The 23,305-nt window shown below is 45.3% G+C and overlaps 1 protein-coding gene across 12 annotated transcripts in view; it reads right to left on the bottom strand.

Moving 5' to 3' along the window:
• GPR161 (G protein-coupled receptor 161) overlaps positions 1–22,560 on the bottom strand; it is a 54,072-nt gene extending 31,512 nt beyond the window's left edge. For 5 of the 12 annotated variants that reach the window (XR_003428571.1, XR_003428569.1, XR_003428570.1 and 2 more), the window contains exons 1-3: positions 22,328–22,560; positions 19,049–19,095; positions 14,597–14,672 (exon numbers count right to left, since the gene is read on the bottom strand). Coding sequence is in view for 1 of the 12 variants with exons in the window: in XM_027086408.1 (XP_026942209.1) it covers positions 14,597–14,672; positions 19,049–19,095; positions 22,328–22,556 (352 nt within the window). In the remaining 11 variants the exon portion in view is untranslated. Of the gene's footprint in view, positions 1–3,555; positions 7,170–14,596; positions 14,673–19,048; positions 19,096–19,594; positions 21,793–21,874; positions 22,093–22,327 lie in introns of those variants that run through there. The other 7 variants (XR_003428573.1, XR_003428575.1, XR_003428577.1 and 4 more) reach the window with 7 other exon arrangements.
• Positions 22,561–23,305: the final 745 nt, after the last annotated feature.

Here is a 23,305-nt window from a genome sequence, read left to right as displayed (position 1 = left end):
ATATAAAAACAGGTTCGGGGCTTCCCTGGTGGCACAGTGGTTGAGAGTCCACCTGCTGATGCAGGGGACACGGGTTCGTGCCCCTGTCTGGGAAGATTCCACATGCCGCAGAGCGGCTGGGCCCGTGGGCCATGGCCGCGGAGCCTGCGCGTCCAGAGCCTGTGCTCTGCAACAGGAGAGGCCACAACAGTGAGAGGCCCGCATATCGCAAAAAAAAAAAACAGGTTCAAGGAAATTTCCCAGAATGCAGTCAGAAAAATTAAGAAATTAAAAATATAATATAGAAGGCAAATGAGAGAATGAACAGAAAGAACTTTATAAGGTATAATTACTTTACCCAAGCAAAGCAGTGTTTCTCACTTATTATGGGAATCATTTCTGGGAACGTGGTGAACTCAGCTGATGGGAACACCTTTCCTACTCCAAATTCATAGAAAGGCTGGGTTAGATATGACCCAAAATTTAAAAAAAAAAAAAAAAAAGCCAACCTTGGAAAAAGAAAGGGAAATCCATAGGTAACAGAAACGGAGAGAAAACTCAAAGCCAGAGTTGTAATCTCACAACTGTGGCCAAAAGGGTATTAGACCTAGTTCAAGACCCCTAGGGCTGAGGGTTTTTTTTGCAGTACGCGGCCTCTCACTGTTGTGGCCTCTCCCGCTGCGGAGCACAGGCTCTGGACGCGCAGGCTCAGTGGCCATGGCTCACGGGCCCAGCCGCTCTGCAGCATGTGGGATCTTCCCGGACCGGGGCACGAACCCGTGTCCCCTGCATCGGCAGGCGGACTCTCAGCCACTGCGCCACCAGGGAAGCCCTGGGCTGAGATTTTTTATGTGGGAGGATGACTTTGGGTCCCACAAGGCAGAGAACTGGAACCAATATCCTGCCTAAAGAGTGGGTTCTAGAAGGGCTGCCTCCTCCATGAAAAAGAATCAGAAAAACTCCTCTTACTGGCAAAGGGAAGTGGCAAAAACAGTCATTTACCTGAAGCTCTGGGTGGAGCACTGAAGTTTTTTTTCCATGAGAAGTCAAACACTGAGACACGTGCCATGCTGATGAGGGTACCAAGTTTATAAGTTCTGCGTGGTGCAGAAATCCAAGCTAATAAATTCATGCAAAAATGAATGCTGGCCAAAGTAAACACAAAATGGCTCTATAGTGAATTTCCACACTCACAAAACAAACATTTAATGAAAGTGAGTGCACAGCATTTGCCATGAGGGAGAATCCACAAAACAAAAACCAGGAGAATTGACATTCCCAGAACCTGAATTAATAGAAAAACATAAAAGAGACCATAATATAAATACAATTAAAAGCTTTAAAAGGAAAAGAGGTAGAAACCATAATGAAAGAATAAGACATCATGAAAAAAATAATAAGCAATTGTGAAAGAGAACCAAATAGAAATTCTAGAAATTAAAATTTTAGCTAACAAAATGTAAAACTCAATGGGTATGCAGAGCAGCAGATTCAGCTAAAGACAAAGATGGTGAACTGGAAAACAGCTCTGAGGAAGTTACCCAGAAAGCAACAAAAAAAGATTAAGAAAATGAAAATATGAAATAAAAGTCAAGATACATGAAGAGCAGGTTAAGAAGATTCAACGTATGTTTGAAAGAAGTGGTATCAGGGGAGATTAGAGAGAAAGGGTAGCAGATACTGTTGGGTGCCTATCCAGTAACCAGTGTCAGGTTTTTTTCCCTTACTGGCAGACCTCTGACTTTGTTTTGGTGTCCAATCCTCCTCCAGTGACTCAGAGAAGGCTGATCGGATCCCTGGTTCTCAGAGTCCTGAGTGGGCTAAACAAATCATTGTGTTGCCTTTCTCCTTGCAATTCTGGCATATTAGTCAGGAGCAGAAGTCAGTGGATTTCTGGGAAAAGCTGCTTTGATGATCTCACAAAGGCACTAGAGAGCACAGAGCTGTGGCAGCCACCTTGGGATCATTAGAGGTGTGAGGCCAACATGCTGAGAATGGCAAAGAGGAAAGCCTGGACCCCTGAGCTGCTGAATCAACAAATCCGGAAGTCACCTTCATCCTGGCTTCTGGTTATGCGAAGTAATACATTTGTAAAAATTATTTTTAAAGCTATTTCCAGTTAGGTGTCTGTTACTTGAGTCAAAAGCATCCAACTTACGTTAGGGTGGACCTACACTGCCTACATTAAGGTTGATGCATTATTTAGAGGTATAATTGAACATTTTCTAGAATTAAAGAAACACATGAGTCCTTAGAACAAAAGAGCATATCAAGTTCTAAGGATAAGTCAGAAAAAGTCTATACCAAGGTGCAACACAACGAAAAATGACAAACACTAAGATAAAGAGAAAATGGTAAAAACAAATTTTCTGGGCTTCCCTGGTGGCGCAGTGGTTGGGAGTCCGCCTGCCGATGCTGGGGACACGGGTTCGTGCCCCGGTCCGGGAAGATCCCACATGCCGCGGAGCGGCTAGGCCCGTGAGCCATGGCCGCTGAGCCTGCGTGTCCGGAGCCTGTGCTCCGCAACGGGAGAGGCCACAGCAGTGAGAGGCCCGCGTACCGCAAAAAAAAAAAAAAAATTCCTATACAGAAGTAACAATTAGATAAACAGCAGACTCTTCTTTTGAAGAAAGCAGTGGAATAATCTCTTGGAAGTGCTAAGGAAAAGAACTCTTGCCTTAAAGTTCTATAATACCATTCAAGAGAGGGCACGATATACTTTTGAGGCAAGCAGAGACTGAATGTTTACTAATCACTCCTTATTGAATGATCCCCTTAAAGATACAATTCATGAAGGAAACTGAATCCAGAAATAAGGAAAAGAAAATGGTAACTATATGGATGAATCTAGAATCAGAACTGCAAACAATTAAATTTTAAAAGTTAAACAGCGACAACAAATTTTATAAAAATAGCTAACTTGGGAGCTTTGAAAACAAGAGGAAATTAAAACACTAAGCAAAATGGGAGCTCTTAGAGGTATGACTGGAGTAAAAATATTCCAAGTTACTTTGTACTCAGGGCAGACCTGGTTAGGCTGTTTTCCCAGCACCCGGACAAGTGCCTAGCACATAGTAGGTAACTCAATAATGATTTGTTGATGAATGACTAGCCTTCAAAACTCGGTCACTGTTAAGTTGAATATGAGTGTTAACATTACAAAGGTAGCCACTAAAAGAATAAAAATAGGATGCAAAACTTTCAATCCAAAAGTGGGGGGAGGAATAAAGTATTACTTGACCTGGTGGCTCTCTAGTGGCCCTATTAGCAGGGACACCAGTGAACGCCAGAATCAGAGAGCCCAGGGCTGAGTGCTATCCTTGAGGTCCTCAGCTACAGCCCTCTCCGGGAGGCGCGGGGGGACGTGGTCAAAGAGCTGACCACCCAGGGAAATCCAAAGCCCCAGCCTCTGCCAGGAGGCCTGGAGAGGGAAAGGCACAAGCCCCAGCAGATTCCCCAGGGGTGTACTTTAACAAGAGATAGGATGTGGAATGTCCCAGCCAGGGAAGGCTTCCTGGCAGGCAGCCAGCTTCCCCAGGGCCCATTTGAATGGAAGCAAATTCAAGTGTGACTCACATTACCACTCTCCTGGCCAGTGCTGGTGCCAGACACGAAGGTGTTTCAGACTCCCACACTCTCCACGTCCTGCCATGACCAAATAAATCACTTTACACCACTGGAACATGACTGAGGTCTGAATAAATGTATCGGAAATCATTCCTGGGAAAGAGAGCCAGCCCTCTCAGTGAGGTCACCAGGGAAGCCTGGGCGTGCGGGTCCTTGTCTTTACTGTCATGGCTCCAAGTATCAGTCAGTCCTCTTTGGGAACTGCCTTCAGTTCTCTTGAATATTCCCACAGACGGTGACACGTCTGCTGGATTAGACTGGCAACAGCTTCAAGTCATTCAAAGCCAAATCTTGTCACTCGAGGGAGTGATCAATATCATTTTGGGTTAACAAACAAGGCAACACTATAGAATATTGAGACAGGTATCTATTGTGTTTTATAAACTGGCCTGCATGCTAATTCCCAAGAAATAATTCTAGAAATGCCTTGCTTTGCAAAAACAGAATTACTACAATATAAAGGTGGATGCCCTCGCTTTCCCTTATTTAATTGTATAAATTTGGATATGTTCTAGTCCCACCTCATATTTTTACCTAGAACTCTGATTTTCATTGACTTATAGTGGACCTTTTTCCTGCTCATATGGCTGTTACCCTATATTTGTCAGAGGTTGTGTGGCATGGTGGTTAAGAGTATAGACTCTGAAGTCTGCCTGGGTTTGAAGCCCAGCTCCTGTAAAAAAGAACAGTGTGTTTATTTGTATCAAGTGCCTAGAACAGCGTCTGGCACACAGTGAGCCTTCACTTCATACTGTGGCTTCTATCTGAAGCATTCACCCTGATTTTACTTTGCGAGAGGACCCTTCCCGTATTCTTAGGCCATGGTCACATGACCCAGGACTTTGGCTGGAACAGCCGGAGGACAGACTAGCCTACCATGGGGTTGGTAGGCTGATAGCATGAGCCTGGGGCTGCAGCAGTTGGCCATCTTGGACACTACATGGAAAGTGCTTACAGGCAAATAAAAGTGAGAGAAGGAGAGAGAGAGGGAGAAAGGGGGAAAGAGAAAGAGAGCAAGAGAGAAAAAGAAGAGGGCAGGGAGAACATGCAACGAATCCATTCACAAATGCTGATGAAGTAATGTGTGATTCTGAATTTTCTTGTTCTCCTCAGTTATACGAGCTGGTGAATTTTCTCCTTCACTTATGCTAATTTGGCAGGGTTTCTGGCACTTGCAACTTAAAGAATCCTGACTGATACTCTGATACACCATGATCTGCATATAACACGTCAAGACCCCACCTCTTTGGACACTGGTACCAGGAACCTTCCCTTTCTCAGGATTAGGCCGACTCCTCAGGCACAGCTCTGCCTTCCTCAGCCTCCTGCTGGAGACCTTCTTATCCTTTTCTTCTCGCCACGGACCACGCCATGGAACCATGGACCCTAGTATGGTGGAGTTTCTTCATATGGAACATAGAGAAGCTTTTCACCCCCCAGAGTATATGCAGTCTCTTGGGGATCAGGTGGTCCGTGACCCAGTCAATAAGCCACTGCAAGGAAAAGGAGGCCTCACTCACCCGCACAATGCCCATTACAAATGGGGCCATCGAAGGGGCGGCCTGAGAGTCCACAGACAGCAGGCCCAGGCTTGGGTTTGTGTTGGGAGACCATGCTGGTCAGAGGATGCAGGACTCTTGGCACCTAACAAGGGCGCTGGACACGACAAGACACACCTGACCTCTTCAAAAGTCTTCTCCAGAGCAAATCATTTCTTTTAGTGTAAGGTTCTCTTCTGATATCCTTAAATATACCCAATCAGGGTAGCGGCTCACTTCCTCCTCTGTGGTCTCCCATTTTTATGAAGAGCTGAGCACCCTAAAAGCCGGGACCACCAGATGCCCTCTTCTAAAGAAATCACATGCCAACAGGTAGGTACGTAAGATGCTCGAATAAACAACTCTCCAGGTGAGGAAATGTTCCTAAGACACCACTTCAAATAAGTTCAGGTGAGGTCACTGTGATGCTATGTTGGCCATATTCTCAGGGGCTCTTCATCTCAGCACCTCAAAGCATTTTATACACATCAATCACCAGCTGGAGCAGTTGAGGGCGTGGAGTTGGGAGGAAGGTTCGAATAACCATTTGATTTGCACTAAGGTAACTGAGAGAGAGTGAATCCCCCATCCCGCCCACAAACCAGACCACACAACTCGTTGAGAGCCGGAAAGAGATCACAGAATCCCCGGTCTCCTTTCCTGCATTCCCTCCGTCTTTCTGCGGCACACACATGAAAGTTGTTCCAAAGATGGTGGGTGCAGCGACTCAGCCTCTGCAACCCCAGAGGGATGTCCCCACCCAGCCAGTCCAGGGTCTGTTACAATGTACAGTGCTTTGCTCTTGTCCCCACAAGGGCACCATAAACCTAGTAACTTCCTGGTTTGAAACCTTTCACTTCACCTGTAAAGCTGGTCCAAGCCCTGGTCTGTTTGGGAACATGCACCAGAAGGTGGAAAAGAAGCTAGAATCAGAACCCTAGTGGCCTTATGGTCCTTGTCTGAATTCTTGGTTTGTCAGTGGGAGAGACCTGGCTTTGGTCCCCTCTGTATGTACATTATCAACATTACCAACCTCCAAAACTTCCTTCAGCAGGGACTGAAAGTCTGGAGGCTGGGGCTCTTCACTGACCATGACCCTGTCCACAAGGGCGTCAGCCATGACTCTGTCAAATGTCTTTTCAAAACCAAGCTCTTGCTACTCAGCAAAAACATTTCCCGAGGCTCAGTCCTTGATCCATTCCTTTCTCCCTATGTCCTTGAGAATCTTACCCATTTCCAAAGTGTTGTTAAATTATTATTAACTAATGAGAATCAGTATTGGCAAAACAGTGTGCAACATACAATGTAACTTCACATACATTGTTTCACTTCACCTTCTGAGTAACTTTTAGAGGAAGGAATTACTCTTCTCCGTTTCAGAGAAGCAATACAACATGTGGTTAAGAGCATGAACTCTGGAACTAGAGAGCCTGGGTTCAAATCCCAGCTCCAATACTTACTGGCCTCTGTGACCTTGACATGTTACCTAACCTCTCTGGGCATAGCTCCCCACTCTGTCAAATGGAGATAATACTCCTTGCTCAGGAGTAAGTACCTCATAGGGTTGGTGGACAAAATCAATGAGTTAATATTTATACAGTGCTTAGAATAGAGTTTGGTACCACGTGTTTGTTAAATGAATAAAATGGGAACACTGAGGCTCAGAAAGGTTAAGTGCCCAGTTCAACAGAGCATTAGGTAGTAGCTCTCCAACTTGCTTCTATGACTGTGAGACTACCTTCAATCCATCTACTCACCACAGCAGATAAGATTTGACATGGTGTGGCCTCATCTAAATTCCAGACTTCTCACCCACCAACCCCTTCATGTACGTTCCGCTCCAGCCAGCTGTGCTTACGTGCTTCCATTTCCAATTTGCTCTGGCTTCTGCCTATTCTCTAGTCGGAACACTCTCCCTGTTTGTGGAATGAGTGAATAAAGATTTATGAAGTCTAAAATGTGTTATTGATCTATTGGTCTAATAACTTGATTGAAGAGAGAAAGAAAGAAATAAGTGTGTACAGGCGGTGAGGCTTTAAAGCAATACAAAAAATATAACAAGTCAGAACATTGGATTTGGCAATGATTTCTTGGATATGACACCAAAGGCACAGGCACAAAAGAAAAAACTGACAAACTGGACTTCATGAAAACTTTTTAAATTTGTGCATCAAAAGATACCACGAACAGAGTAGAAAAGCAACCCACAGATTGAGAGGAAATATTTGCAAATCATATATATGACTAGAAATTAGTGTTCAGAATATATTGAGAACTCCTAAAATTCAACAACAACAAAAAAGAACAACTCACATCCAAAAAAGATATACAACTGTCCAATAAGCACATGAAAAGATGCCCAACATCAATGATGATTAGGAAAAGTAAGTCAAAACTACAATGAGATACCACCTCACACTCATTAGGATGGCTACTGTCCAAAACAAAAACCAAAACCCAGAAAATAATAAGTGTTGGTGAAGATGACAGTACAACCATTGTGGAAACCAGTACAGCAGTTTCTCAAAAAATTAAACATAGAACTATCATATGATCCAGCAATTACGCTTCTGGTTATATGCCCAAAATAACTGACAGCAAGATCTCAAAGAGCTGTTTGTACACCATGTTCATAGTGGCATTATTCACAGTAGCTAAAACATGAAAGCCACCCAAGGGTGCATTGACTGATGAACCGATAAGCAAAATATGGTATATCCACATAAAAGAATATTATTCAGCCTTAAAAAGGAAGGAAATTCTGACATATGCTACAACATGGATGAACTCTGAGGACATTATGTGATACAAAAAGACAAATATTGTAGGATTCTACTTATATGAGGTACTTACAAGTAGTCAAAATCATAGAGATGGAAAGTTGAATGGTGGTTGACAGGGCCTGGTGGGAGGGGGACAGGGGGAGCTGTTTAATGGGTTTAGTTTCACAAGGTGAAAAGAATTCTGGAGATGCACGGTAGTAATGATTGCACCATATAAGTGTGTTAATACCACTGAACTGTGTGCTTAAAAATGGCTCAGGTGGTAAATTTTATGTTAGGCATATTTTACAGCAATAAAAAAAAGTTGGAAAAATATACCAGGGTACCTTCTCTTTAACTTCTCTCCCCACGGGGTTTGGAGAGTCATGAAATGAAGGAAGTCAGCTGACTTCACGGCATCTCACCCGCTGATGAAGAAGAGAAGAACCTCAGACGGCACGTAGAGTAACCTTTTCCTGCATCGGACGAGGAAACACAGGCTACGTCTGCCCTGGATTATTCCTCACTAGGGACTAGTCCGGCAGTGACTTCCAAGGTAAACCCACTGAGTAAAATGATTCATCGTGCTGCACTGTCCCCAGATGACATGGTAAAGCAAAACTCAACTTTTTGTTCATCAAACTCCTCTGGTGCAGTTTTTGTCGTAGAATGTGAGGAACACTCAGTACTAAGCCAAGCTGGACTCTGAGCCATGGACTGTCTGTTGACTTTTTTTCAAAGGGCCACTGGCCTGTCTCCCAGGCCTCCCCCAGCGACACTGAAAGCGGCCATCATTGCCCTTGTGTTTCCCGGTGAACACGGATGGGGAGGGTCCACTTCGGCCTCCCCAAAAATCCACAAAATACCGGCTGAAGTCATGATGAAGACAACTCACTCGGGAGAGTCTTAAGCCCCAGCAGAAAAGCTCTTTAGGGAAAGGGAGGGAAAGCAGTGGCGGGCTGACCACAGCTCTCTGGGGAGGGCCTTAGCAGCCTGAAGGTCGGGCCGGATCTCACTACAGAAATAGCTTTCCCAGCTGCACGCGAGGCAGCCATCTTTCCTTTGCCAGCCACTGGACACCAGCCTGGACCACGCTACTCCCCTGGGCGGGAGAAGAGCAGAAACGCCAGCTTTCAGAGGGCAGGCTCAGAAAAGCCTCCACCTCCACAGACACTGGCCCATGGCCAGCCTGCCTGGAACTGGGATCCCAGCAAATCCCAAAGGCAAAGCTGGGTTGGACCAGGTCAGACCTGCCCTAGGCTGTTCTAAGTCTACCTGGCGCTGATGCCAGAAGTGGCTATGGTGATTCATGGGGCAACTGGACCAAGGGTCTGGTTAGGAGGCCGTGCTCAGGCAGAGAAGCCAATGCCATTCCCTGGAGCTCCCAACTGGCTACTCAACATCTCCACTTGGATGGCATGGGCACCACAAGCCTAACATGTCCAAAACCAGACTTCAAGTCCTTTGCCTCTCAAACCTGCTCTTCCCATATCTCTTCATCTCATGTTACGGTACCCCCATCCTTCCAGTTGCTCAGACCCTAACTTTGGAGTCACTCCTGACTCCTCACTTTCTCTCACAACTCCTATCTGGTCCATTAGCAAATCTACTGGCTCTGCTTTTGAAATGTGTCTAGAATCCAACTATGTCTTACTATCTCCGCTACCATCACTGTGGTCCAGGCTACATTATGTCTTCTCTGGGTTATTAGAATAGCTTTCTCACTAGTCTACCTGCATCTGCCATTGCCCCCCTCCTCAACGCATCAACCAGAGTGAGCTGGTTAAAACAGAGGTCAAAAACATGAACAAGTCATTGCTTCACTCAAAACCCCAAAAGGGTTCTCATGTCACTCAGAATAAGCCCTGCAGCTTCCTACGTGATCTGGCTCTCCATTACTGGTCCAACTTATAATCAAAATTACCTTTTTACTGCCATTCCGATGACACTGGCCTCCTCACCATTTCTCAGACACATCAAGCATGTGTCTACCTCAGGGCCTTTGCACTTGCTATTTCCTATGCCTAGAATGGCTTCACCTCACATATCTTTGTAGGTTGCTCTCTCATTTCCTTTAGGCCTTAATTTATATCACCTTTGCAGCAAAGCCTTCCCAGTTCACACTACCTAACATTTCATACCCCATACTTCATGGCCCCATTCCCTTTTTTACTTTTTCTCTTTAGTGCATATGTGTGTACTTATTTATCTTGTTAATGTCTTTCCCTTTCACTGGACTGTAGGCTCCCTGAAATTGAGAAATTTTGGGCCTATAAATTTTGGGGTCAGCATTTAGAACAGTGCCTGGCAAACAGTAGGTGCCCAATATTTGTGATAAATAAGTGAAGATATGTATAAAAAATGGGACACTGAACATCTTGGCACACTAGGCATTTCTTGCCTTCAGAGAATTATTTTTGCAGATGTAGCAAATATTAAACTAATAAACTACTAAACTATTCATTATCCAGTCAATATCCATTCTCCCCTTTCCCCTATCAACAGAACCCTCACTTGATGTGGGACATCAAATGCACCTACAAAAATAAACTCACTTGCACAGAGCTTCGGTGGCCATTAGATCCAGTTCCAGTCAACAGAAGTCTACAAGGTGACGGAAATCTATCCATTTCCTGACAAAAAGACACAGACTCAAGCTGTGGCTTCTGCCCTTTTCCCTCTCCCTTTCTCCTGACTAGAACTCAAACCCAGTGCTTGAAGGTGAAGCAGCCATCTTTTGACCATGTGGCTGGATGTCCCATGCAACGCAGAGCAGAAAGACTACAGTAGCCCAAATCAGCTACTGAGTTGTAAAGCCACTGTGTCCAGCCACGGCTACTGACTAAGTCCTTGGAGTAGGGTTTCCTTTACATGCTGTGAAAGCTATCCTAACTTGACACTTAGGTCAGAGGTGAGAAGAGATGCTGAGGAAGGCAAACCGTGCTGTGCATAAATATTATGGTGCAAAAAAAAATTTGCTGGTACGGATTGGTGCTATAGGGTCTCCATTTATCCACCCATCCCCTTCTCCCATCTACCCCTGTTGCATTCCCCTTGACCCTAAGTTGCAAACAACCCTATAACCCTAACTTGTTCACCCTTTTCCATGATAACTCTATATACAATCAAAGATTCTAATCATTAGAAAGAGAGGGTCTCCATAAAAAAAGAATGAAACATTGCCATTTGCAGCAACATGGATGGACCTAGAGATGATCATACTGAGCGAAGTAAGCCAGACAGAAAAAGACAACTATTGTATGATATTACTTACATGTGGAATCTAAAAAAAATAATACAAATGAACTTATTTATAAACCAGACTCACAGATATAGAAAACAAACTTATGGTTACCAAAGGGGAAAGAGGAGGGGAGAGATAAATTACGAGTATGGGATTAACAAATACACACCACTATATATAAAATAAACAGCAAAGATTTACTGTATAGCATAGGGAACTATATTCAATATCTTGTAATAACCTATAATGGAAAAGAATATACATATATTGATATATGTACAACTGAATCACTTTGCTGTACATCTGAAACTAACACAATATTGTAAATCAACTACACTTCAATTAAAAAAAAAAAAGAAAAAGAGAGGGCCTCCAGTAACAACTTCCCCTCCAAAACTGCAATAAAACCCAAGCTAATCCTTCGAAATGCCTCATTCTGGATAGGCGAGTTTTATGAATTGGTGGGCCTTTATCACCTTAAGTCATCAAAACTTTTTGTTTCAAGCCTTTAGGCAAAATTCATGAAAATTCATCATACATTTCCCTATATTTTAAAACAAAGGATACAAAACATAACGATTTTCATGATGACTCAAGGTCATTAAATGCCAAGATAAATGAAATTTTGACCTTACAGATCAGTGCTAATATAATTGCTCTCATTTAAAATCTTAGAGAAGACTGTTGAGCTTCCCACTCAGCTGGGGGGTTATCACTGTGAGATGTTCATGATTTGAAACACAGTGATTCCCTCAAGTTGGATAAGGGTAATGTTATTTCCTGTTGTACCAAGTGTGCCTTGCACATTGTTTCTTTTTGAAACCTTCTCTGCAACTTGTTTCAACCTTTGGTGGCCCTTTTCCCTATACAGAGTATAATTACCTGTAGTTTTCCTTGCCAAGCTAAGGAAAGGTTTATGTAAAGTAGGGGCTGATATCCTGAGGGGGGGCTTCAGTGCAAAGTGCTCCAGGTATGGCTTCTGTCATACAGATGTCATCTCCTCCTGCACCTTTGGGGAGGGTTGATTTTCTACTTCTCAGCACTCTGCCAGATAAGTGACATGCTAACTGTATCTATATGGCTCAAGTGAGTAACTGTGGCATTTTCCAGAAAAACAACGACCCTTGAAACAGCTCAGAGCTCTCCATTTAACTTTAATATTTTTTTAAGTGGTAAGAGGAAAACTGCGAATTTAAAAGCGAGATTGTCGAGTCCTATTGGATTCTATACCACCAGAAAGACAGATATGTAAGTGCAGACAAATCTGTTATATAGTGAAGGACTGACATTAGAATCTTCCAAAAGGCTAAGTCTAAAAAATATGAATTTTGAAGAGACTATAGCTATATTTGCAGAAGATATTTGCACAGGCTTGCATAACAAGGTAGAGTATTACTATTTCTCAGCTACCTTGCTTCCCTCTTATTTTTATTTCCTCTATAAACTATCCTATCACACGTCCTCTAAGTCAGGCATTCCCAAACTCCAGTTAGCAGTTACTGTTTGCAGACCAAATAAATGATGTCTCACACATATGCCAACTATTGTTCTTCAAATGTCTATATATGCTGTTGTGGTCAATAAAATTTGAATTCATTTTTTACATTGTTATTGATTCACAGCAGCTTTCTGTAATTAAGCATTTTCTTTTCTCCAACTGAAGTGCTACTGAAAGGGCAGGTGGACCCACATAGCCTGACAGAGCTTGGAGACCACTATCATAAGCCCAGGCCACCTACCCCCTTATTGACACTTATATGAATAACATCTGGCCGCAGGTCCTTACATCTACCATAAGAGCAAAAGTCTCAAGAAGTCTTTCTGGAACATTCCATCCCCACCATGACCCTGACCACACCTTATATCTAGTTCTTCTTTTATATTATCTTTTCAGACACGCATGTCTTAGCACAAGTTTTTATTTTAGGTGAGGATGCTTTCCCCTGCAGATGGATTATAAATTCTTCCTCGGTTTCCCCTTTGAATTCCCAAAAGCACTTTGCATGTGGGAGAAAATAAATATTTTATATTCCCCCTACTCATTAACATCTACTTTGATCTGATAGTCAATAGAAAGAACATGTTTTTTGGAATCTGGACTGAACCTAGGTTTGAATTTCATGTGCCTGTGTATGTCCTAACCTCTCTGAGCCTCAATTTCTCCGAGAGGAACAAGAGAGTGGAATGAACCTACTTCATATAATTATCAAGGGGACTACATGAAGTAACACATGTGAAAGCAGCTAGTGGAGTGGCTGTTGGGATATAAACTCAAAAACTGTTTAAGAAAGTTATTTAAGACATGGAAAGAAAACTCAATTCTCTTTTCCCCTTCAAATTTTAATTAAATCAAAGAGGTTTCATTTGACCACTTAAGTGGATAAAAAGAGGAGAGAAAAGCTGCATTGCAAGAGACTGCAAAATGGAAGCATCTCTGACTCCACTCGGGGGCTCAGGGCCTGAGAGCTCCGTCAACGCAGAAAAGCGCTCAGCTCAGAACTGTGCTGCTCGGTAACCAGTAAGGCAGGTGCTCGCTGACTGAGAAACGTGCAATTTTAATTTACCTCCATCTGCGATGAGGGGAACTGACCTTTCATGCCCACAACCCCTACCCTGAAGGAGCAAATCGCTTTTTTTAAAGCTAAAGAGGGAATCAGGATGGCTGGGAGGGTCTGAAAATGTCCAATCAGAAGATTCTAGATAACAATCAGACTCAGTCACTCCCCCACATCAGTGGTTCTCAAGGAGGGGCGGTTTTGTCCCCATTCCCACCTCAAGGGACATCTGGCAATTTCTGGAGACATCTTTGGTTGTCACATCTCAGGGAATGCTACTGGCATCTAAGTCCAAGGATGCTGCTAAACGTCCCATAATGCACAGGGCAGCCTCCCGCTCACCCCCAGCAAAGAATTACGCAGCCCAATATGTCAGTGGTGCTGAGGTTGAGAAATCCTGTTCTATAGGAGTAACTGAGTTCATTCTATATTTTACTATTTATCCTTAATAAACAGATGACGAAAAATTAAACAACTCCCTCCATAAACAAATTCACATAGATGCTCCACGGAGACAAGAAGAGACAGAAGCTATGCTGAGACTTAAGACTGAGATGATTACTTCTATCACAAGATAAACAATGATTACTATGCTAACTGGTTTTACCCTTAATTATTTGTTTTGCTCATTATCCTCATAGAGCCCAGCAAACTAATTAAGCTCATATTGCTAAAACTGAGAATAATATTTTTAAATGGCTTAAAGTGGTATTCCTTCTGAATACATTTTTTTCTGATGACCATGTCTGAGACAGATGCCATCATATACAGCCCTGAAGAACAGGGGATGTCCCCTCCCTCCCTTACCACATTGCCACTCATTCCTGGACACTCTTAACTTCCCCCTTCTCATTCCTCATTCAGCTACCCCCAAAAATGTTTAATGAATACCTGTTTGGTCCCAGGCTCCACTTTGCAGCTGACACACAGCACTGAACAAGACGCCAAGATCTCTCCTCTCCTGGAGCTTACGTTCAGGGTGCAGGGGACACAGACAGCAAACAAATAAATAATAAACAGTAGCAACTTTTGGTTATAAGATTAATACTAGGGATGTAATGTCCAACATAATAAATATACTGAACACAGCCATATGAAAATTGTCGAGAGTAAATCCTAAGAGTTCTCATCGCAAAGAAAAACATTTTTCCCTATTTCTTTATTTTGAATCATATGAGATGATGCATGTTCACTAAACTTATTGTGATAATTATTTCATGAGGCATGTAAGTCAAATCATTATGCTGTACACCTTAAACTTGTACAGTGCTGTATGTCAATTGTATCTCAATCAATCTGGAAAAAATATGAAAAGAAAGAAATAATCTGATAAAATTAAAATCTAAAAAAGTAGACAATAAATAGGTAAACTAATTCCAGAGAATGGTGGGTGCTATGAAGATAAGTAAAACAGGGTAAAGAGATGGGGTGAATGGGTGGGTGGGCTGGGAGTGAGGAGTCAGCAGTCTCTCCAAGGAGCTCAGACCAAAAATGATGCAAGGGAATTTCAGGCCAGGGGAAGAGCCCTCGCAAAAGCCCTGAGCCAGAATGAGTTTGGCATGTCCAAGGAATAGCAATGAAGCTGGAGCGGAGTGAGGGAAGAGGAGAATGGCAGACATGGAGACGGTCAGGGGCTGGATTCTGCAGGGTGCTGTGGGCCGTGGTGAGGAGGGTGGATTAGATTCCAGATGGGATCGGAGGCCCCCGGAGTGATGCATCTGACTCATGTTTTAGAAGGGTTACTCTACTCCTGGGTGAAGAAGGAACTGCAGGGATCAAGCATGGAGACGGAGACAGAGACACCAATCAGGAAGCTGCTGCTACAGCCCAGGTGAGAGATGAAGGCTTGGATCAGGGCTGTGGTAATAGAGATGGTGAGAAGGGATCAAGTTCATTAATCCCCAATATTTGAGAGCTAAACGAGGCCTTAGAAGTAACTCATTCTAACTGTGTTATTTTACAGATGATGAAACTTGAAAGTCCAAAGAGGTGAAGTGAGTTACACAGAGTCATATACCTAATTACTGACAAACCCCAGTTTCCTGACTGCCATCACGACACCTCTGCCCTTACCTGGCCATCCCCAGGCCTGGGTGGGGAATGCAGAATACATGTAGGAATATGAACCCTCTAGAAAGTAGTCCCAGTCAAGTCTAAAATAAATGACTACCTTTGCTGAGGGCAAGGTCACCAATGACCTCCTAGCCGAATCCAATGGGTCCTTCCTTGGGGTCTCTCCAGCATCTGACACCTTTGACAACTTTCATTTTTTCCTGAGACTCCCTCTTCCCTTGACTCCCCTGACCCAGCTCTCTCCTGCCTCTCCCCGCTTTGTTCCCTACCAGCCTTATACCTACCTGGAATCATCCTGTCCTCTAAGTGTTACTGTTTCCCAAGATGCCATCTGGGGCACTACTTCTTCCTCTCATCTGCAGAGGAAATTAACTGTTTACTTCCCTTCCTTCTCTTCCCCTTGCTCTGTAGTTGCCCGAGTTTCCTCTGAAGACTCATCCTTTTCCTCCTCTGAGCTCATGTGCCTTCATGGATGTGACACACCATCGACACCTGGTCAAGAGCACATTCCAAGTCCCTCTGAGCAAATCAGTTTATGAGACGTAACAGGACTGTTGCTGGGATAATTGGGAGAAAGACAGCTTCCCCCGTCCATCGGATCTGAACCTGCAGCTTCGCCTAGCCATCACGAGATGACAGCATGAGACAAGGGGAGGTAAGAAAACAAGTCCTGATCAATCATTTGAATACTGAACCCATGCCTGAAGCCAAATACAACTCTTGAGCTTTTTAGTGATAAGAGCCAATAAGTTCCTTCTTGCTTACGCCAATTTGAACTGGATTTTCTACGACTTGCAGAAGAAGAGTCCTACTTGATACCTCATCTCTCTGTGTGCTCCGTCTCCGTACTCACCGAAACAATGATGACTCCCAAATCTCCATCTACAGACAACTCTTGGGGGCCCCAGATTCATATCCACCCACCTAGTAGATGTTTTCCCCCATATGTCACACCCAGACACCTCAGATATAACGTGCAAAATGGAATGCATCATCTCTGCTTCTATCATCTCAATATGCTATTCTTCATGTTTTTCTCTACCCTAGAACAAAAATCACCACCCACCCAAATCACTCAAGACAGAACCTGGGACATCCTAGACCACTCTTGTCAGATAATCCTGATGGGGCTAAGGCCATGAATGACACTTTCTGTGTGACCTTGGGTAGAGTAATGGACATACCTGAGCTTTGGATTTTCATACAGAATTGCTAGGATTCAATGAGGTAATGTATGTAGAGCAATAAATGTTGGTTGGTTCCATTCCCCATCACAGACATCTAGGGCACCACTAAATCCTAACTCAAAACTTCATCCTCGGGCTTCCCTGGTGGCGCAGTGGTTGAGAGTCCGCCTGCCGATGCAGGGGACACGGGTTCGTGCCCCAGTCCGGAAAGATCCCACATGCCGCGGAGCGGCTGGACCCGTAAGCCATGGCCGCTGAGCCTGCGGGTCCGGAGCCTGTGCTCCACAACGGGAGAGGACACAACAGTGAGAGGCCTACGTACCGCAAAAAAAAAAAACAAAAAACTTTGTCCTCACTGCCATTACCTCAGCTCAGAGCCTCACCATCTTTCCCCTGAATGACAATCAGATGTGTCTATCTCATCTTCTTGTCTTTGATCTCACCCTCACTCCAATTTGTCCTCCCCACTGCTACAAGACTGATCATCCCCTACACAAAGCTGGTCATGCCATATCATTCTTTGGCATCTGCAGAATCTATTCATTTACAGGACTCTCCACTTCAGCTATACTGAATAAATCACAGTTCTCCAAGTAAGCACTGCTGTTCTCCATGACTTTGTACCTGACGATGTACCTGACAATGGTTCCATTGTCCAGAATGCCCTTTCTCTCTCTATTCTCCCACCTGGAGAAGAGCTCATCCTTAAGACTTGGTGAAAAAAGTCACTGTAAAAATAGAAGGAAATAAACATGCTACACTGGCTAAAGAGGCTCACCAGCAAATTTAAACCTTGACCTCCCCAGTGTCAGAAAGGAGGGAAACTGCAGAAAAGTAAAAGATATAATTTTAAGTATTTTTAGATGAAAAAAGCAAAGTAGGAATGGAGAGGAAAGAGACAATTTAGGAAAATTTAATTTTGAGATAGGAGAGGACTTCCTAAATAAAACAGAAAACTTGAAGCCATAGAGAAAAGTCTTATAGATTTAACCACATAAAAATTAAACACTTCTGCACAATCAAAGGTACAATAAGCTGGGAAGACAAAAAAGGCAAGATATTTGATTTGTTAACAAGAAAAGGATTAAAATCCAAAATTTAGAAAAAGCCTCAAAAATTGATGAAATCACCAACAATTCAATGGAAAAATTGTTAAAGGATTTGTTGGGCAATTTGAGGGAGTGTAAATTCATTAAGCTTTTTGTTGTTGTTGTTGTTTTAAGGGTAGACATGGAAGAATCTATCAGCACTTAAAGTGCACATAGCTTTGATATTGAATGGTCTCCAAGATACAGGTTAAATTTTTTTAATTCCATAAGCAGAATGAGGGTATTTAGCATACTACCATATTTATTTTTTTAGAGGAAGAAAACAGAAGATACATTTAATTGGCCTATAGACTCATGGACTGTCTCTAGAAGAATACACAAAAACTGGCAAAATTAGTTGTACCCAAAAAGGGAAATAGAGGGCTAGGGTAGGAGGGAGGTGTTACCTTTTATAGCCTTTGAATGTCATTCTTCATGCATACTACCTATCTCCAAAAAGTAAACCTAAGTAATTAAACAAAGTCAATCTCTTTTTCTGCACAGTCTCCAGATCCCAATACACACAGGGAATTCTGCTTAAATAAATGTTTAAAATACACATTCCCTTTGACCCACTAACTCCACTTCTAAGAGTAACTTTTATCCAGAAATACTCTACAAGTACACAGAGACTTACGTACAAGGATGTTCACTATAGAATTGTTTATAATAGATGAAGTTGGAAACAATCTAAAAGTCCCTCAGTAGGAGAATGTTTAAACGAGTTACAGCGCATCTGTACTATGAAATGCTATGTAGCCATTAAAAAGAATGACGTGTATCTATGATATTGATATTGGAAGACATCCAAGTCTTACTGTTAAATCAAAAAAGTAAGTCACAGAGCATATAATTATATATGATCCCCGCTTATGTATTTTTAAAGGTACATCCAATATACTAAGGTTGGTCCTAAAGTTGGAAATGCAAATAATATTTTTATCATGTTTTACAATATAACATCAATAAACTATATATTGTGTATTCATATTCACCTGTATTTCCAGACTGGGTGAGCATTTATTTCTGCATTGAAAAAGACCTAGAAAATAATACAGGTACAGTGGTTACCTTTCAGATGGAGAGAGGGAGTTGAGGTGAGGTAGAGGGAACTTTATTTTCCTATATATTTTTAAAATCTTTTATAATAACTATAATTTTGAAAAGTTACTACATTCCTGGCATGCTTTCCATTATTTATCCAAGGTCACAGGTTTGTAAGTGGCAGGGCTGGGTGCAGGCTAGCTGACGTCAGACTGTGCTCTTAATACGGTGTGGTCTTACCTGTTACTTGAGTAAAAATCAAACACAAACCCAAAGCAAATGCACCTCCAGGTTTTACCTCTGGCCACACTGAAAACTCCCTCCTTTATGCTCCCATCGTTCCCTGAACATATCTGCCATGAATGCCATCCTCTGCCCTGCTATGCACATAAACTGGCCAGCGAAACAGATAACAACTAGTGTGAGCACTCTCTTGGTGTAGGACTAGAATCACAGATGAGATTAGTACTGGCTGAATGAATGAAGTACTGAGTCACCAGGTCAATGCTTCTTCCAAACTCCAGGTAGCACAGAGCGCTATCTCCAACTTGGTTGATGTTTTCTGCTCTCCAAGCAAAACAGCAAGAAGACACCACTTCTCCCCTGCAGTCATGCTTTACTGCATCTCAGAAGGACAGCAAGTACTTCCTAAGGTTGCAGGCTCGCAGTCTGCAGGTCACAACCAGCCCGAACACATAATTTGGTTGCCTGGCACATTTTGAAAAATGTTTTGAATTAGTTGCCAACTCTACAAACATGAAGCTTTCTTCCATGAAAGTTTGCAGCTTCCCCCCAAATCCAGATCAGGCAGTTTGCTGGAACCTTGTCCCACCTGCTCCTGTCTCTTTATGGGAAGGCGTGCTCTACACACAGCCCCCCGCCCCCCCCACCGCACGGCCCTCCTCCTGCACGCAGCCTTCCTGACGGGCCCCAGCAGCAGAGTTTACATCACAGAACTGTACCTCCTTTGCCTGACATTTAGATCAGTTCCAGCTCAGCCCATTCGGTCCTCCACAGAACCCAAACAAGGAACGCGGCCCCTCTGATCACGAGGCCAGGCCTCGTTCCTGATCCCCGCGGCACAGGGCTGCAACACAAGAGTATGATTTGACTACCTGAGGCTTGGACTTAGTTTCTAAATGCCAAGCAGGCCTCCTTGGGAAAAGTTCGTATTCTTCCCGTCACGGCGCTGGAGCAGTAGGGCAAAAGAACATCCTGAGTTCCAGGAGCCACCTGTGTGATGGAGCCCACGTGAAAAGCACTGCCAAGTCAAAAGACCCGAGTTCAGTCTAGGCTCCTTCCTTGCTGAGCAGAGCACTTCTCTCTTGAGTCTCAGTTTCCTCGCCTGTAAAACGAGCTCACACCATCTCACAGGGCTGTTACGTGAATGAGATTTTAAAGTGTATATAAAAGTGCTTGGAAGCATCTTAGAAGTATAAAATGAGTGTAGACTAAGACAGCAAAAGAGGGGCACGGTGGAGGAAGTGACTGAAATGGGTGGTTGGATCCCAGTTAAAGAGAGCTGGATGAAGAACCCCTGTCTGTACGATCTGAGGTACCTCCCACCTCCTCTCTCTGCTTTGGGGACCTGGGAAAGGCATTTCCTAACCTGTCTCGGCGGCGCAGCAAGAGGGATAATGAGGGAAAGCCACCTAGTATTTCCCGACGCAGTAGCTCTCGGAAGCTCATTTCCAGGTCCAGGTCACTAGGGAAGAAGAGGCTAGGCGGAATCTGCGCTGGCTGGATGGGGAGGGCGCACGGTGATGCCCATTCCATCGCCACCCCCCAGCCCCCCTCCCTCGCCTGGTGTTATCATTATCCCAATTGGACACATCAAGGAGCTGAAGTCCTTTCCCTCCAAAACCACACCACCTTCACAGGCAGTAGGATCAAATGACCTGCTCTTGAAAGCACTTTGCAAAACAGATGAAAGGTACAATAAAAAACAAAAATAGTCTCAAAGATGTGAGATAAAGTGATGCCAACACACCACTGTGTGGTTACTGGAGACCAGACCCTTCTGAAGCGCCCCAGAGCATCCCAGTTAACCAACAGACAATTCTCATCCCACATGCCTTTGTCAAAAGGTTGCACAGGAGTTAAGCTCTGGCCCAGAAGGTGGGCCAAGTGCCCCCAAAGCTAACCGAATCTCCCTCTCGAAGACCTGAGGAACAGAGACGCCTACCCGGCGGCGCTAAGGTGGGCCGAGCGACTTCTGGGCGCATCTTCCGCCCTGCTCGAGAGACAGCGCCCTGAGCCCCGACAGAAAAGATGTAGCTCACCTGGTCCTCACGGATTTCAGCTGAGGGTCGAGGCCGCTTTGCCCCACACACCTGTCCCGGAGCGGGGCGTAAAGCCCCTCGGCCCGATCCCTATCAGCCGGGTCGCGGGCCCGCACGAAGGTCTTCCCTTTCCGGGGGTCTCAGAATGGGGCTACGGGCGGCGCCGGAAAAGCGGGGCGGGCTAGTGGGAAGGGCCTCTCAGAGGCCCCTGGCCCCAGGGGAGGGGCGCGCCCCCAAGATCTTCCCACAAAGAGCCCCGGCTCCCCGAAGCAGGGCGGAGTGCGCCCAGGAGGACAGTCCCCTACCTCCAAGGGGGCGCGTAGAGAAGCTATGCGCCGTGGGGGCGGGGAGGCGTGGGGGAAGGGGGCGCAGAGACCCCGCCTGGCCTGTGCCCTCGCGCCCTCCCGCCCCGCACAATGAACTCGGCCACACTCCAACCCTGCTAGCTTCCCCCTCCCCGCCCGTGCCCGCGCCCCCGCCCCCGCCGGCGCTCACCCGGGAGCCGACGCCGCGGCAGCTCAGGGCCCCGCCTGGCCGCCTCCCCGCCTCGGCCGCTGCCGCCGCTTCCTTCCTCCCGGCCGCGCTCGGGGACCGGAGGTTTCGGGTTTCACCCCGCCGAGCCCCGCTTCGCTCCTCCCGCCGCCCCGCCACCAGCACGCGGACCCTGCCCGGGCGCAGGCCAAGTAACTTTGCGGCGCTCGCGCTCCTCCTCCGCCTGCGCCGCCCGCCCCTCCTCCGCCGTCCCGGCCCCCCCGCCCGCCGGCCACCCCAGCCCCCCCGCGCCCCGCACCGCCCCACCCGAGCCCCGCGCGCCGCCTCTCCTCCCCGCCCGGGCGCCGCCGCTTCCCATCCCTCACGCCCCTTCCTTCGCGTCTGCCCTCCCTCCCGGCCACTGTTCCATTTCTTCCCACGATCGGCCTCAGCTGCTGCTCTTTGTCTCGCCCCTACCCTCTCGGCTCGCACCACTGCTCTCCCGTAAACCTTTGTGGTCCCTCCTCGGGCCTTCCCCGATCCCGTTCCTCCGTCCCAGTTCCAGCCGTTGGGACGTCCCCTTTTCCATTTGTCTTTCCATCACGCTTATACTTTCGGATTCTTCCCGTAGGCTCCGCACAGTCCCGTTCTCCTCCTCCAGTCTCGCCGTGGACTCCTGGCATTGCCTTTCCTGCTCACCTTTCATTCACGTAGCCAACGTGCCTGAGCGTCTGCCTGGTGCCAGGCAGTGTCCTGCGCCCTGGGAATATCACAGTGAATCAACCCGCGAAGCCAGCCTTTGAGGAGCCCACAGCTCCTGGGAGTGGGAGGGTGGATGTAAACAGATGTTTATAGTGCTACTCTACTCTCCCTCTGAGCCAAAAGGCTGGGGAGCAGTAATTACAGTACACAAACCAGGGTGCTGCCAGTTCAGAGGACAGAACACTTCCTTCCCATATTGGGTTTTTTTTCCCCCTTCCTCACTACCCACGTTCTATACCATCCCTAGCCTTCTGCGTTTCCTGTGGAGCAGCCTCAATAAGGGGACAAAAAGTTGAAGCAAACAATAGAATTGCTTTAAAAACGAAGGGAGAGAAATGGGGCAGCAAAAGAATCGGGTAAGAAGTTATAAAGCCCATTTCACCGAACTCCAGCAAAAACTGATGCCACGCCCAGAGCAGGATTCAAATTCCTCTGAAATCCATCTGCTTTGATAAATGCATTAGTTATTCCCTTGTCTACAGATTGGCACTGTGGGAGCTGCTTCCTTACTATCATTAGGACCCTGAGGTACCCTTTAGAATGATAATTTACTATCTACCACCTGCCAAACACCCAGCTTGTCTTCAGGGACAAATGGGATAATGGGGACACAAAAAGTAAATGGATGCCTTAGTATTCCTATGGGACAGATGCTCTATTTGGTCAAAAACTAAAAACTGAAACTCCTCTCAG

Source organism: Aethalodelphis obliquidens, unplaced genomic scaffold, assembly GCF_003676395.1.
Source record: "Aethalodelphis obliquidens isolate GAN/ISIS:26980383/991018 unplaced genomic scaffold, ASM367639v1 scaffold55, whole genome shotgun sequence".
Taxonomy (NCBI): Eukaryota; Metazoa; Chordata; class Mammalia; order Artiodactyla; family Delphinidae; genus Aethalodelphis; species Aethalodelphis obliquidens.
Note: the sequence above shows the minus strand (reverse complement) of the source record. Positions and strands in the feature narration are given on the sequence as shown.